We start from the raw sequence: 14,173 nt of genomic DNA, 5'->3' as shown, positions 1-14,173 counted from the left end.
TGTGTGTGTGTGTACTTCAGCCTAGTGGCAGATTGATTTGCAGTTACTACTCCAGTCTAGCCCACAGGTTCAGGGACTCTGAAAGTGTAAGAGAAAATGATGGTGAGACTGAGTGAGTGAAAGTGAGCTACAGACCACCTCACTGTGAGTGAGAGGCGATGAGTAAAAAAGAAGGAAGTCAGTGCCGCCTGAGAGAAAACTGATGACTGAGCAGCGTGTGAGAGTGTGAAACGTTTCATGAGAGACTAAACCGGAGACTACATGCTGGTGAAAAACAGAAAATGAAACAGAGTAAGTGAGACACAGAGACCATGCGATCAGTGTGTGTGAGAAACCGCTGAGGCTGTAATTGTGTCTGAGGGTACATGATACGCTGGCTGGATGCAGCAGATGATGGTGTAAACGACTAAGATGGGCCATGAGAGGCTGTGTGTGTGAGACTTACTGAGAGCCTAGTAACATTGGTGAATTAGTGACGACAGGATGTCAGAGGCTGAGTGAGGGCAAGTGACCGTGACACTGATTGGGTGACTGAGAGTGTCTGAGAAAACGAGTGACTGAGAGTGTCTGAGAAACTGTGGGTCTGTGTAAAACTGCAAGAGACTTTATTAAAGGCTGTAGAGCAAGGACTGAGCATGTTGGAAGCTGCTTGCAAAGAAATGTGAGACTAGGCGACTAAGACGGTGTCTGAGACTCTGTGCGATTGTGTATGCGTGTGAAACTCTTAGCATAGTGACTCGGTGTGCAGAATGGGTGCGAGTGTGAAGAGGTGGGAGAAAGAGTGATTGTGGGTGTGGGTGTGTGCGCGAGAAACTTCCAGAGAGACCACTGGTGGCTAAAATCACTAACCATTTGTGTATGTGAGAAAATGAGGGCCCGAGTGAACGGTGGAAACATCCTATCAAAAGGCGTGGCTCTGTGGATGTGCAAAACTGACCCGTGAGGGTAACTGTGGTCTTGGCCGAAGGAGACCATAGTAAGACTGGGGGCCAATGACAGTAAACAACTCCCTGAGTGGCTGAGAGAGGCTGTGCATTTGAGTATGTATGTGAGCTTGTTCGTAAGAGACTATAGTAGAGGCTAAATTCAGAAGTGTGTGTGTAAATATGTAAAAAAAAGAAAAAGAGAAAATGAGGCTGAATTCGTGTGTGAGAACCCATGGATGGAATGTGCCAGGCCTAGAGGAAGGCCCTCTTCCATCTGTCCTCTTCCTCCTCAGGCCCCTGGGCTGGCTTCTCCCAGTTCTCCAAAACGTGAAATGCTGGAGTTCGCCAGGGCTTTGCCTGGGCTTCCTTTCCCTCTTCTCACGAGCCAAGCCCTCTCCAGGTGGTCTGGTCCAGTCCCGGCACTTGAGACACTACTTCTCCCTGCCGTGATGCTCGCATTTTTACCTCCAATCCAGATTATTCCTCTTCACGCTTATCAGAATCTCTAAAGCTCTATTTATTGCATTTATTTATTCATTCAGCAGAGGTTTATTGAGCACCTACTGTTTGCTGGTGCCCATCCAGGACCTCCAGACACAGCAGTTAACACACCAGACACAAATCCCTGCCTTTGTGGAGCTGGCATTTTAGTGAGGACAACAGACAAACAAATACATCATATTAGGTGGTGTTGCAGTGATTACATGAGATAAGACTCAATCTTTGTTTAGATAAGAAATCTGCAGTCATTTTATTGCCCAAACGTGTAGCAGAAGATGAAAGCGGTGACAATCCCCTTCCCAAGGAAATCCAGTGAGTAGGTATACAGTTTAGGAACAAAGGAAGTATCGATTATAACATTATTACCAGGGCAACAGGTGATTAGATAAAGCAGCCAACCAGAATTACAGGTTTCTTGGGGAGTTTGTTTTCATAGGCTAACAGCACTGATGTCTGAAGTCCTAGAAGCATAACAAAACCCCTTTGTTCAAAGCACACTTTCAAAGACAGGCTGGTGTTATCAGGAAACAGTACATCTGTAACGGATACGAATGTCAACACACCTTATCACCCATAAAGCAAGACCAGTATTCTAGAGAAAGTTCTGTTTTAACGCCTGGCCAAATCGAATCCTTCAACCTTGTTTTAATTTGCAGAATGGTGTTCCTCCTTGGATGCAGGGGAAATGAGACATTGCCTTCCTAATTCTTAGACTCCTTTTTGTTAATTAAAAAGATTCCTGTTTTTAAAGCAGGCTCTGGAGTTTCACTCATTAGGACTGATTTTAAAAAAACAAAAAAGGCTCTGTGGAGCATGGAAAATGGGCTGCATTGGAATTAATTATTAAGATAAGGGTTACGAAGAATAGTTTTTCTACATGAGATCCACAAAGAAAAGTAAAGGGTCAGGAACTAGAATGATGGATCTTAAAGTGTGGTCCCCGACCAGCAGGATCAGTGTCACCTGGGACGTTGTTAGAAATTCACATTCTTGAGCCCCATCCCGGACCTACAGAATCAGAAACTGGGGTGGGGCCTGGCAATCTGGATTCAACAAACCTTCCAGATGATTCTGATGCACATATAGGTTTGAGAGCCACTGGGCTAGAGAATGAGAGGTGCCCTACAAAAAGCTGAGGAAGGCTTCTTTGAGGGAGGTGACATTTATTGTCTGCCTCTTTTAGAGCGTAAGTCCCTTGAGGGCCAGGATTTTGGGCTGTCTTGTTGTCTGTTCCAGCCAATGCCCAGAACGACTGGCACCCAATAGTTGCTCAGTAGATGTTGAATCAGTGTATTTAACAAACAGCGCCTGCTGTATGCCAGGCACTGGGCTAAGGACTTTTAAAAATCTTAACTCCCAATCTTCGCAACACGCCCTATGATGTAGGCTGTGTGTGGGGTGGGGAGGGGTGGCAGGTATTACCTACCCAAGATACTTGATGGAACATGGCCAAGCCAACCACCCCCTTCCTCGGGCCCTGAGGGTGTCCCCAGCTGGCCCCTGGGGCAGTGGATATCCCCAGTTCAGTCCTTCTGAATTCTCCTCCCCATACTCTTGCCACTTCCCCTTCTCACTTCCCTTGTGCTGACCTCCCCTCCACATTGCTGACCACAATGAACCTCACTTTTAGGAAAGAGGAGGGTGGTGGTGAAGTCAGGATGGAGGATGAAGTAATTACCTCGATGCCCACTCCACCCCATGAGGAGGGACACGCTGAGCATGCCATGCTCACTTCACCCTTGTTCAACACCCCTGTGAGTTTGGCCCTGTCATTGTGGTAGAGGGCGTGCATTTTACAGGTGGAGAAACTGAGGCTCAGAGAGAGGTTCAAGTGACTTGCTCAAGGTCACACAGCGAGGGAGTTCAATCTTGCTTCCAACTTCCAGGCTCCACTTCCCCCTCAGTAAGAATTTGTCCAAAGAGCATTGATTGAGTGCCACTGGGCTGCTGGGCGGGGCCTAGGGTGTTGGGGACACAGTGACAAACAAAACAGGACCGAGAGTGAGGCAGGAAGTAGGGAGGGGAGAGGAGAGGAGGAAGCTCAGGGACAGAGGTTGCAAGGGAGAGGTCGGAGCTGAAGAGACCTGCACGATACCCTCCCCTCCCCGCCATCCCCCATCACCACCGCTGCCCTTCACCCTCCTAGTTCCTCCTGCCCCTGGTTCCTCTTTCCCACTGACTCTAGGAGCAGATCAGCCCACATAAAGCCGGGCCTCCTTTCTGGCGGGGCTGCAGGGGTGCAGTGCTCAGCATGCCCCCCCGAGTGCAGGCCCACCGGTTACTGCTGCTGCTGCTGCCGCTGCCGCTGCTCACCCTGCCAGCCACAGGTGAGTGGGTGGGGGCCCGGCTGGCCCCCAGGGGTGCCTGGGCCCCCCCACACCCCTGACCGTGCTCCCCCGCCCTGTTCCAGGCTCAGACCCTGTACTCTGCTTCACCCAGTATGAGGAATCCACGGGCAAGTGCAAGGGCCTCCTTGGGGGAGGTGTCAGCACGGAAGACTGCTGTCTCAATGCTGACTACGCCTTCCAGGAGCCCGGCAGCAAGCTCTGTATGGCGTGCAGGTTAGGGGGAGCCTGGGGTTTGAGGGGAGGCAGAAAGGACTGTCTGCGGGGCGACCCAGAACTTGGGCTCTGGCCTTCTCTGAGATTCTCAAGCATGGCTCCAAGGCCCTGATCGTGACCATGGCTCCAGGTCTCTCAGCCTCAGCTCTGTTGACATTTGGGGCCAGAAAATTCTTTGTTGTGAGGGCTGACCTGTGCGTTGCAGGACGTGTTGTAGCATCCCTGGCCTCCCACTAGATGCCAGTAGCAACTTGCAACAACTAAAATGTCTCCAGACAGGTAAAAATCATCCCGAGTTGAGAACTGCCATGGCTTACATGTATTGAGCGCTTCCTGCATACCAGAAGCATTGTGGGTGGGGTGCAGCTCAGGTATTTCTGAAGGTAGCTCAAGTCCCCGGATGGTGATGACAGCTCATACGGAGCACTTACTGTATACAGACACGTTGCTGGAGGGGGAGAGTTTGGGCAATTCTGAGGGCAGCTGCAGGTCCCTAATTATAATGACACTTCATATTCATTGAGCACTTCCGGCATACCAGATGCATTGCAGAGGTTGGGGGTAGCCAGAGGATTTCTGAGGGTATCTCTAGTCTCCTAATCGTGATGCCAGCTTACGTGTACTGAGCCCTCTCTGTATGTCAGACGTATTTTCTAACTCTTTACTATATATATCCCAGATACACCATGGGGATGGGGCGCTTGGGGATTTTTGAAGGCAGCTCTGGGTCCCTAGTTGTCAACAGGTCCCACCTGTTTAGCATTATGCCATGCAGGGGCTTGGATCTGGGGTATTTCTGATGGGGTCTCTGAGCTCATTGGGATGATGGCTCCTATTTATTATGCACTTCCTGTTTGCCCGCTACCATGCATGGCTGTGGCCTGGTAGGCTTCTGACAGCAGTTCTGGGCCCCCAGTCCTTGCACTTGTTTACTGCGTGCCTGGCACTGTCCTTGGGGGACTTCAAAGGGTAACTCCAGGTTCCTGATCATGAAGGTAAATGATATTTAAGTATTTGTTGTGTGCCCATCTCCTCCCCAACATCACTAAGAGGTAGATACTCTCATCACTCCATTCCACATACATTTATCCCACACCCCTGTCTGTGCCTACCCACACTCTGTGGTCCCATACACCATCCTTGTCAGAGCGTGCCAGGATGGGACATGTGCTTCTCTCTGCAGGCTCCCACAATGGTCACCGTGGTCCGAGTGGGTCCCCTGCTCAGTGACCTGCATGGAGGGCTCCCAGCTGCGGCACCGGCGCTGCATAGGCTGGGGCGGGCAATGCCCCGAGAAGGTGGAGCCTGGGACCCTCCAGTGGCAGCTGCAGGCGTGTGAGGACAAGCCGTGCTGTCCTGGTGAGGAGGAGCAGCAAGGCGGGCGAGCACCGTCAGTTACCCGGCACTGGGAACTATCAGGGCAGAAGCCCTGAGGGTGGGAGTGTGCTTCATGTTTGTGAGGTGTCGAGGAGGAGGCCGGCGTGGCTGGAGGAGAGTGGAGGGAGGTGAGGTCAGAGGGGGACTGATCCCTGTGGGCCACAGTGAGGATGTTGGCTTTTATTCTGACTGATGTAGTGATGGCGGAAAAACATGATCTGACCTGGGTTGTGACAGATCCCTCTCGCTGTCAGAACGACAGACTGTATGTGGTGAGTAGTGAAGCAAAGGGACCACTGTGAAGGCTACTGCAATAGTCCAGATGAGCAATGGTGGTGGGCCAGGTGTGGCAGAAACAATGGGCACAGGATTAGCTGATGTGGGATACATGAGGAAGCCTGGACCCCTGAATGACACCACCACCTCCATCTTGTCCCCCTCTTTTCTCTCCCACAGAGATGGGTGGTTGGTCCAACTGGGGGCCCTGGGCATCTTGCTCTGTCACCTGCTCTAAAGGGACCCGGATTCGTCGTCGAGCATGTGATCACCCCACCCCCAAGTGTGGGGGCCACTGCCCAGGAGAGGCACAGGAGTCAGAGGCCTGTGACACCAAACAGGTCTGCCCCAGTGAGTGAGGGCAACCACAGAGCAATGATGTGGGCACCCAGGGTGGGTCTGGGGGTTACAGCAGGGAACTTCCAGGGTGGGAGGACTGCAGCATGCATGACCACACTTGGCATCTCCCCACCCCCACCCCATCACAGCACACGGGGCCTGGGCTGCTTGGGGCCCCTGGAGCCCCTGCTCAGGCACCTGCCACGGTGGACCCAAGGCATCTGAGGAGAGACGAAGCCGCACATGCTCTGCACCTGAGCCCTCCACGCAGCCTCCTGGGAATCCCTGCCCAGGGTCATCCTCTGAGCAGCGGGCCTGCACCGGCCTGCCACCCTGCCCAGGTACTCGGGGATGAGGCCTCTGACACTCTGCTCTTGATTTAGGCACAGATGCTCTGCCATTTCAAGGGACAGCGATCTGAGACCATGTGACCATGGAGCTCTTCGTTTGGGGGCAGCCTGTCTCAAGGGTCTAGGGGCTGAGGGGGGAGATTGAGGTGGCCTTTCTCCCCACTCCTGTCCTCCCCAACAGTGGCTGGTGGCTGGGGGCCATGGGGCGCTGTGAGCCCCTGCCCTGTGACCTGCGGCCTGGGTCAGACTCAGGAACAACGGACATGTGATCGCCCTGTGCCCCAGCACGGGGGCCCCTTCTGTGTCGGTGATGCCACCCGGACCCACATCTGCAACACGGCCGTGCACTGCCCCGGTCAGTACCCCAAGATGCACCATTTCCATGCCTAAGCCCCCCACCCATCTCTGCTGCGCAGTCCCCGCTGTTAATGCCTTGTTCCTGCCTCTGATTCCTCCATTCCTGGCTCCGATGCCTTGGTTCCAACTCTGATCCCCCTTTCCCACATCTGATCATTCCCACCCCCTCTCCCAGCCCCCATTCCTTCCTCTGAACCCCCTTGCTGGCTCCTTTCTTTGGTGCAAGCCCAGCTGCCCCTGTCTCTGCAGTGAACGGAGAGTGGGAGCTCTGGGGGGAGTGGAGCACCTGCATCCGCCGGAGCATAAAACACATCAGCTGCCAGGAGATCCCAGGCCAGCAGACCCGCTCCAGGCTCTGCAAGGGCCGCAAGTTTGACGGACAGCGATGTAGCGGGGAACAACAGGATATCCGGCACTGCTACAACATCCAGCGCTGCCTCTGTGAGTGCCCCCAGAGACCATGCTGTGAGGGTGTGGCAGCCGGTGCGGGGACAGGGGCTTTCTGACTCTCTGCCGCAGACCGCATGTCCCTGCAGCCTCTCTCTCACCACCCCACCAAGACCTCTAATTCTGACTCAGGAACCCCTCCCCTCATGGCAGGGAAAGGCTCCTGGTCGGAGTGGAGTACCTGGGGGCTGTGCATGCCCCCGTGTGGACCCAACCCCATCCGCACCCGCCAGCGCCTCTGCAAGGCCACGCTCCCCAAATTCTCGTGAGTGAGGGGGCAGTGTGCCTTGGAAGGGGTCATGATATTGATATGTCAGCAGTCAGGGTGGGAGAGTTGGCCACCCCCAACCAGGGCTTCCACCACTGGGTCCAAGGTGCCTGTCTGGCCGAGTGCCATCTCGCAGCTGTAGGAAGAGGGGAGAAACTAAAGAAGAAGCTGAGAAAGAGGATGTTGAGGGGAGAATCAGTAGCCTCCGTGCCCTTCAGTGACTCATTCAGTCACTCAGCCATTCTCCCATTCACTCCGTCCTTCCTGTGTCCATGTGCTCTGGCCCCTCAGTTACCCAAGGTTTGACTTGCTCGTTTAGTCACTCATGCCTCCATTCACTTTCTCATTCCCTCAGTCACCCGTGCCCCAAAACACTCTAAGGCCTTTTTGGCAAAACAGTTGCAGACACACAGAACCCAGATCCCATGGATTCCCCCACGGGATCTAGGTCCGCTGGGCCCTGACAGAAGGCATCTGAGAAATGGTTGGTGTGTGGAAAAGGGACTGCCACCTCAATCTGGGTCCAGGAAGCTGATTGGGCCTCCCCTGGCAGGAGGGGGTTGGGGAAGGCTTTCCCACCATGTAAACTGTGTGAGCAGAGTCCCGGACACAGGTGATCAGCCGCCTGAAGTGTTTCCAGGTGGCCAGGGTGGCCCAGGTGTTGGAGAGGGTTGAAACACTCACTTACCCCTTCCTTATTTCCACATGCATCAAACTACTAGATTAAGTGGCCTCTTCCCAACTCATGGAAAGCCTGCCATCTGGTCTCTGGGTGTGGGGTGTAGAGTGGGTCCAGAAGATGAGTTAGGGGTGTTGAATGGAGGCATGAAGGACTTGACAGAGGGAGGGAATGAATGGAGAAAGGACTGATTGAGAGAATCAGAATGGGAGTGAGTGGAGAGCTTGCCTAGTGGGACAAATAACCCAGGCAAAGACCATTTTGGACATGGGGCTTTGAATAAAGTGGAAGTGAGAACTAGAGATTGACTTGGGGGCAGGGATTTGCACCTAACAACAAGGCTTAAATGCCAGGGCAAGGCATTTGGGTTTTTTCCAGTGGGCAATGGGGAAATAAATAAAAGGTTTTAGAGGTGAGAGAAGGTAGCTCATATCAACAAATAATTACCAGCATTTATTGAGCACTTACTGTGTACCCAACATGACTCTGAGCACTTTACCTGAATCAACTCATTTATCCTCACTCAGCCCAGCGAGGTGGGTATTACTAGTATTCCCATTTTTCAGATGAAGAAAACTGGGGTACAGGGGAGATAAAGAAATTGCCCAGTATCTCACAGCTTAAAAAAAAATAGTGTTGGGCACACAGTAGGCACTCAATAAGAGTTTGTTGAATGCATTCTTGCCTTCCCTGAGCTTCTCGCCTTCATCCCCCACCCCTAACGCACCAGGCCCACCGTTACCATGGTCGAAGGTCAGGGTGAGAAGAATGTGACCTTCTGGGGGAAACCGTCGGCACTGTGCGATGTGCTGCAAGGGCAGAAGGTGGTGGTGGAGGAGAAACGGCCATGTCTACACGTGCCTCCCTGCGAAGAACCCTGAGGATGAGAAGCTCTAACATCTCTCTCTTCCACTCTGACCCCCTGACCTCTCAGACTTCAATAAACCAGCCTCTTCCCCAGGAGTGGGGCCATGGCATCTTCTAGGCCAAAGAGCGCAGCACAGGCAAAGTCGCAGTGGCCTGTGGTGGAAAACAGTATTTTCCACCGTGGCCACGGTGTGACAGGAGTGAAGGCGAGTGTCCGTCCCTGCTGTAGCCCTGATGTCTGCCCCCCTTCCCCGCAGTGCCCCGGGTCACCCAGCACGTCCCTCTGCAGAGTCCCGATTTACGAATTACGGGCTTCCTGATTGGCTACCCTCCCTGGCAGGCACTTTCTGATTGGCCAGAGTGCTTGTTTTCCATCTCCCCGCTCCTAAAGCTCCCTCCGCTGGCGGATTCCGCGTCATCCGGCAATGAGGCCTGGCAGGGGTTGGCGCCCCACGGAGCGAACACCTGCACCCACCCACTCCCAACAGCCCAGCTCCAACGCTGCAATTATCGGCGACAAATAGCTCCCGCGAGGCGGGGGGCGGGCTGAGGAAGTGCCTACGAGGTGCTTTGAGCCGGCACAGGGGCAAAGAGAAGCTAGAGTCAGCATCTGCCAGGAGGAGCCCCCAAGACACTCAGACACATTCCTTTAGCGTTTGTTCATTCATTCAACACTTATTAGCATCTACTGTATACTAGAGCTAAGTCTGGGCATCGGGTGGAGGAGGGCTGGTAGAAGGGGAGGACATCTAAGCAAGGGAACAGACTAGAAAGGGTGATCCTTTCATTCGAACATTTTATTCAACACTTACCAACGCCTACTGTATACTAACAATAGCGCTGGACATCATGGGGGATGGGGAAGAAGAGTCAGAGCCATATGTGTCTCCACAGTGAAGGGAACAAACCCAGGCTGTGTGCCTGGTAGTGTTTTAAGACTTTCCATAGCATGAATTCATTTAATCCACAATGAACATATGAGGTCAATATTATTATCCTCATTTTACCAAGGAGGAAACAGGCACAGATAGGTAGTGGGCTGGACATTTTTGAAACACCATGTCAGGAGCAGAGTTTAGGACTTTGTCCTGTGAGTGGAGGGGCACCTCTGTGTGGGAGGCTTCTGTTGGGAAATCTGTGACACCTGGAGTCTGTCAGGGCGCTCACTTCTCTGGGTCGATTTTCCCTTGTGTAAAATGGGTCAATTGATGGATTGGGGTGAAGATGAAATCGATGGATATTCGGTTATCTTGGAAGGAATGAGCCTAAGTGAGGGGTTCCGGTGCTACTGCCAGGGTATGAGAAAAATATGGGTTTATAAGAAAGTGGAAATTTGGCTCTATGTGTGCGTTATGAGGCACATATCTCTGTGAATGTGTGATATGCAGACCTATGGGTCTGTGCAGGAATTAAGGATGTATTGAGTGTATGTGGAGTGCGTGTGAAGTTACAACCGTGTGCATATAACAGTGTGTAAGTTATAGGAATGTGGGTGTGTGTGCATGCTCATTAAAGTGGCATGAATATGTATGTGTGAGTTATAAACATGGGTACAATACTGATTATGAACATATGTCAAGTGTGTGTGATTCAGAGTCGTTGCTCACCAATGCACAACAAAGAAACACATTCTTGGAGCCCCTTCTGTATGTGCCTTCCTGCTGGAGAAGATGAAGCCAGTACAGAGGAGCCTTACCTCTGCCTCAGGGAGTTGAGACACTCCTGGGGTGGGGGTCGGGGGAATCTTCGTTCTTCTGCAAAACAGTCTACCAAAAAATTAATTTCTGGAAAATGAGCCACCTGGAGAAAGGGAATGACACTGGGGGACATGAGTACTAGGAACCTGGCAATGGGGCTACTGGGAAGAGGCAGACTGGAGACAGATTCCTAAGGAGCCCAACTTCTCACTCCCAGAGGAGCCAGAAAGATCTGTAGACCTGCAGCTGCTCCCATCCCCCAGAGAGGGCATCACGGACCCAGCAGAGCTTGTTTGCTTGTGTTACTGAGCAAAAACTGGGGAGCACATACTTCAAAATGTTGGGAGATACCCAATTTCTGGAGAGTTCCCCATTTGGGGAACACTGGGATATGGGATGCCAGAGAGGGCATCCATAAGAGGGGGAAGGAATGGCCAAAGCAGAGGCCTGCAAGTGGGCTGAAGCTGGCTGCGATGGAGGAGGGAACAGAGATAGTGGACTGTGAGAGCCTAAGGGAAGAGGGGACTTCCTGGAGACCTAGGCCAAAGACGATCCTTGAGAGAGAGAAGGAAAGGACATTCCTGGCAGAAGTCACAGCACTCCCCCACCCCCACCCTTCTAGAGTTGGGTCGGGTGATCATTTTTACAGATGAGGAAGCCAAGTTTCAGAGGCTCTTAAGTCACTTTCTCAAGAATATAGTGGAGGCCCAGTTTGAACCCAGGCTCTCTGGCTCCAGACCTCACACCACGACCTTGTTTAAACAGGCCAAAGATTTAATGAATGAAGAATATACAAATGAATAACTGGATGATTCACTTGAAAATCTGCCTACTTCTTGCCATATCTTCTTCCACCTCACTTGGTCCACCATTATCGCTCACGATGGCCCCCAAGGCCCTGCTCCATCTGGTCCCTGCTAACCTCTCTGACCCCATCTCCTGCCACAATCTCCCTCACTCACTTTGTTCCAGCCACACTGACACCTCTTTCTGGCACATTCTTAAAAGAAAAAAAAAATGTATGGATCACAAAGTGAACATGACCCTCTGGGAATGAATTGGAGTTCGTGGATTCCATCTGTAAAATGGAAATCATATTACCCGCCCCATAGTACTGTAGTGAGGGTTGGGTACAATCAGTCAACAAATGATTATTTTTAAATGGATTTGTGTTTTCATTGTAGCCAGGATCTTACAGGGAGCTTCCACAGCCCACCTCTGCCCAACCTACAAGGATCATTTGCTCATGTGGCAAACACTATTTGGCACCTACAGTTTGCATACCCTAGGATGGGTCTGCCTCTGTCTGTGGAAAGTTCTTTGGTGCAGGGGAAGATGGCCTTGAGCACTGACGATGCCAGATGGTTATCGTGGTTTTTGACTGTGTCCAGGGCAAAGGGATGGGGACCTATAGGCCAAGTGTGTGTGTAGGGGGGTGAGGTGGGGAGGTGAACACACATCAAGGCTAGAGCTTCAGGAAATGTCTGTGTGGAGATCTAGGTTTGTCCATGATTGTCTGTGGGTGTGTTTTGTCTGGGTGTGCATGCTCATGTGAGTTTCCCTGGGTCTCCGTGTGTCCGAGTGGTGCCTGTGTGCGTGTGTAGGTGTATTTGCGTGCATGTATGCATGCATGTCCGTGAGTGTTACCCTGGGCTTATGTGTGTCTGTATAGATACCTAGATCGGTGTGTTCTCTCTCTGCACATGCCTCCGTATGTTTCCTTACTTGTGTGTGTGTCTATATTTCTCCACATACGTGGCATTCCCTGTGTGCCTCCAGCCCCCCCCCCAGCGCAAGGGTATGTACTCCCCACAAGTGTCCACCTCCCCCTGTCTGATGCTGTCTACGCCACCCCCGCATCCATCTCTCTGCCTAGCTGAGCCTATGTGGACGTGGGAAACTGATCTCGCGGAGTACTGCGTGTGACCCCCAGCCCTCGCCGTGAGGGGGTTATTTCACTACTTTTGAGTCTCCGGGTGTTCCCATCCCCCCAAATGCCTCCTGTGGTGAATATCAACACTGGAAACCGAGTATCTGCGGAGGGTCCTGCGTGTGAGTGCGAGTGCGTGTGAAGACCAGGATGAGGCGGGGTGGGGGGCTTGCCTGACGCACCCACCCGGACCCTCCGGACAAACACCCACCCCGCCCCCACTCCCCAAATTGCGCATCCCCAATCGGAGGCGGGGGAGGGGAGAGAGGATGCGGCGTGGCGCTTGCGCAATGACGCCTTCAGCACCGCGGACAGTGCCTTCGCCCCCGCCTGCCGGCGCGCGCCACCGCCACCCCAGCCCTGAAGGCGCGCTGACGTCACTCGCCGCTCCTCCGCAAACTCCCCTTCCCAGTCGCCTTGGTCGCGTCCGCGCCGCCACCGGCCCAGCCGGACTGCACCACGCGGGGCGCTAAAGAGGGGGTCACGGGCGCGACCATCCGCGCTGCGGCGGCGGCGGCGACTCAGCGCTGCCTCAGTCTGCAGCGGGCAGCGGAAGAGTCGCGTCGTGCCTGAGAGCACAGCTGTGCTCCTGGGCCCCGCGCGGTCCGCCCCCGCGGTCCTGACCAGACTGCTCCTAGGACGCCCTGCCCCGCGTCGCAGCCATGAACTACCTGCGGCGCCGCCTGTCGGACAGCAACTTCATGGCCAATCTGCCAAATGGGTACATGACAGACCTGCAGCGCCCGCAGCCGCCCCCGCCGCCGCCCGCTGCCCCCAGCCCGGGAGCCACGCCCGGTCCTGCGACCGCCACTGCTGAGAGGGCCTCATCGGCAGCCCCCGTGGCCTCTCCGGCTGCCCCTAGCCCCGGGTCCTCGGGGGGCGGTGGCTTCTTCTCGTCGCTGTCCAATGCGGTCAAGCAGACCACGGCGGCCGCGGCCGCCACCTTCAGCGAGCAAGTGGGCGGCGGCTCTGGGGGCGCAGGCCGTGGGGGCGCCGCCGCCAGGGTGCTGCTGGTAATCGACGAGCCCCACACCGACTGGTAAGCCACTGCTGCGGACGTCCCCCCGCGGTTCTGGGTCCCCAGATCGTTCCATCATGAGCAATTATCGAGCGCCGCTTGTGTGCCCTGTGCCTGGCCCCCTCGCCCAAACCCTTTTCCTTTAAATTATTATGCGGAGCGCTTCCTGTGTGCCCCGCCCTTGCCTCCTCCTTGCCCCTACCCAGACCTTCTAGATCCATACGGGGAGCAGTTATCAGGCGCCTGCTGTGTGCCTCCTTCCCAAAAGCCTTGACTTCAGTATATCCTGCGAGCAATCAAGAGCCTGATGTGCTCTGCACCCCCAACCCGTGCCCCAAAGGTCTTGTCCTCTAATGGATCTTGTGAGCATTTATCAAGTGCCTGGAGTGTGCCTCAGTGGGAGCCCTTCCTCAAGGCCTTTGGCTTACGTGAATTTTGTGAACGTTCGTTGAGAGCTTGATATGTGTCGTGTCCCCCTCGGTCCTTGCCCTAAGGCCTTCTCTGATCTTGTGAGCATGTATCCAGAGTGCGCTATGTGCCCCCACCCCAGCCCTCACCTCAAAAACCTTTTAAACTATTC

The 14,173-nt window shown here is 53.8% G+C and overlaps 2 protein-coding genes across 3 annotated transcripts in view; both read left to right on the top strand.

Moving 5' to 3' along the window:
- The first annotated feature begins 2,927 nt into the window (after window positions 1-2,927).
- LOC118888176 (complement factor properdin) lies at window positions 2,928-9,041 on the top strand. Its single transcript, XM_036839136.1, has 10 exons — window positions 2,928-3,181; window positions 3,613-3,754; window positions 3,838-3,988; window positions 5,172-5,347; window positions 5,822-5,992; window positions 6,130-6,321; window positions 6,512-6,685; window positions 6,937-7,128; window positions 7,288-7,399; window positions 8,812-9,041. Exons 1-10 carry the CDS (start codon window positions 3,041-3,043, stop codon window positions 8,960-8,962), a joined length of 1,602 nt encoding a protein of 533 aa, XP_036695031.1. The 5' UTR covers window positions 2,928-3,040; the 3' UTR covers window positions 8,963-9,041.
- Window positions 9,042-13,101: 4,060 nt separating this feature from the next.
- The window catches only part of SYN1 (synapsin I), a 45,274-nt gene continuing 44,202 nt past the window's right edge, over window positions 13,102-14,173 (top strand). For both annotated transcript variants that reach the window (XM_036839746.1, XM_036839745.1), the window contains exon 1: window positions 13,102-13,614. In XM_036839746.1, the coding sequence (XP_036695641.1) occupies window positions 13,238-13,614 (377 nt within the window). In that variant the 5' untranslated portion in view covers window positions 13,102-13,237. The remainder of the gene's footprint in view (window positions 13,615-14,173) is intronic.

This window comes from Balaenoptera musculus, chromosome X (assembly GCF_009873245.2).
Source record: "Balaenoptera musculus isolate JJ_BM4_2016_0621 chromosome X, mBalMus1.pri.v3, whole genome shotgun sequence".
Taxonomy (NCBI): Eukaryota; Metazoa; Chordata; class Mammalia; order Artiodactyla; family Balaenopteridae; genus Balaenoptera; species Balaenoptera musculus.
The sequence above is the reverse complement of the archived record's forward strand: the minus strand, read 5'-3'. Positions and strand labels throughout refer to the sequence as shown.

Coding starts and splice junctions, on each gene's coding strand:
- LOC118888176 (XM_036839136.1), top strand. CDS start 3,041: ATGAACCTCACTTTTAGGAAAGAGGAGGGTGGTGGTGAAGTCAGGATG. Junction 6,322..6,511: donor CGGCCTGCCACCCTGCCCAG/GTACTCGGGGAT, acceptor CCTCCCCAACAG/TGGCTGGTGGCTGGGGGCCA. Junction 7,129..7,287: donor CAACATCCAGCGCTGCCTCT/GTGAGTGCCCCC, acceptor CCCTCATGGCAG/GGAAAGGCTCCTGGTCGGAG.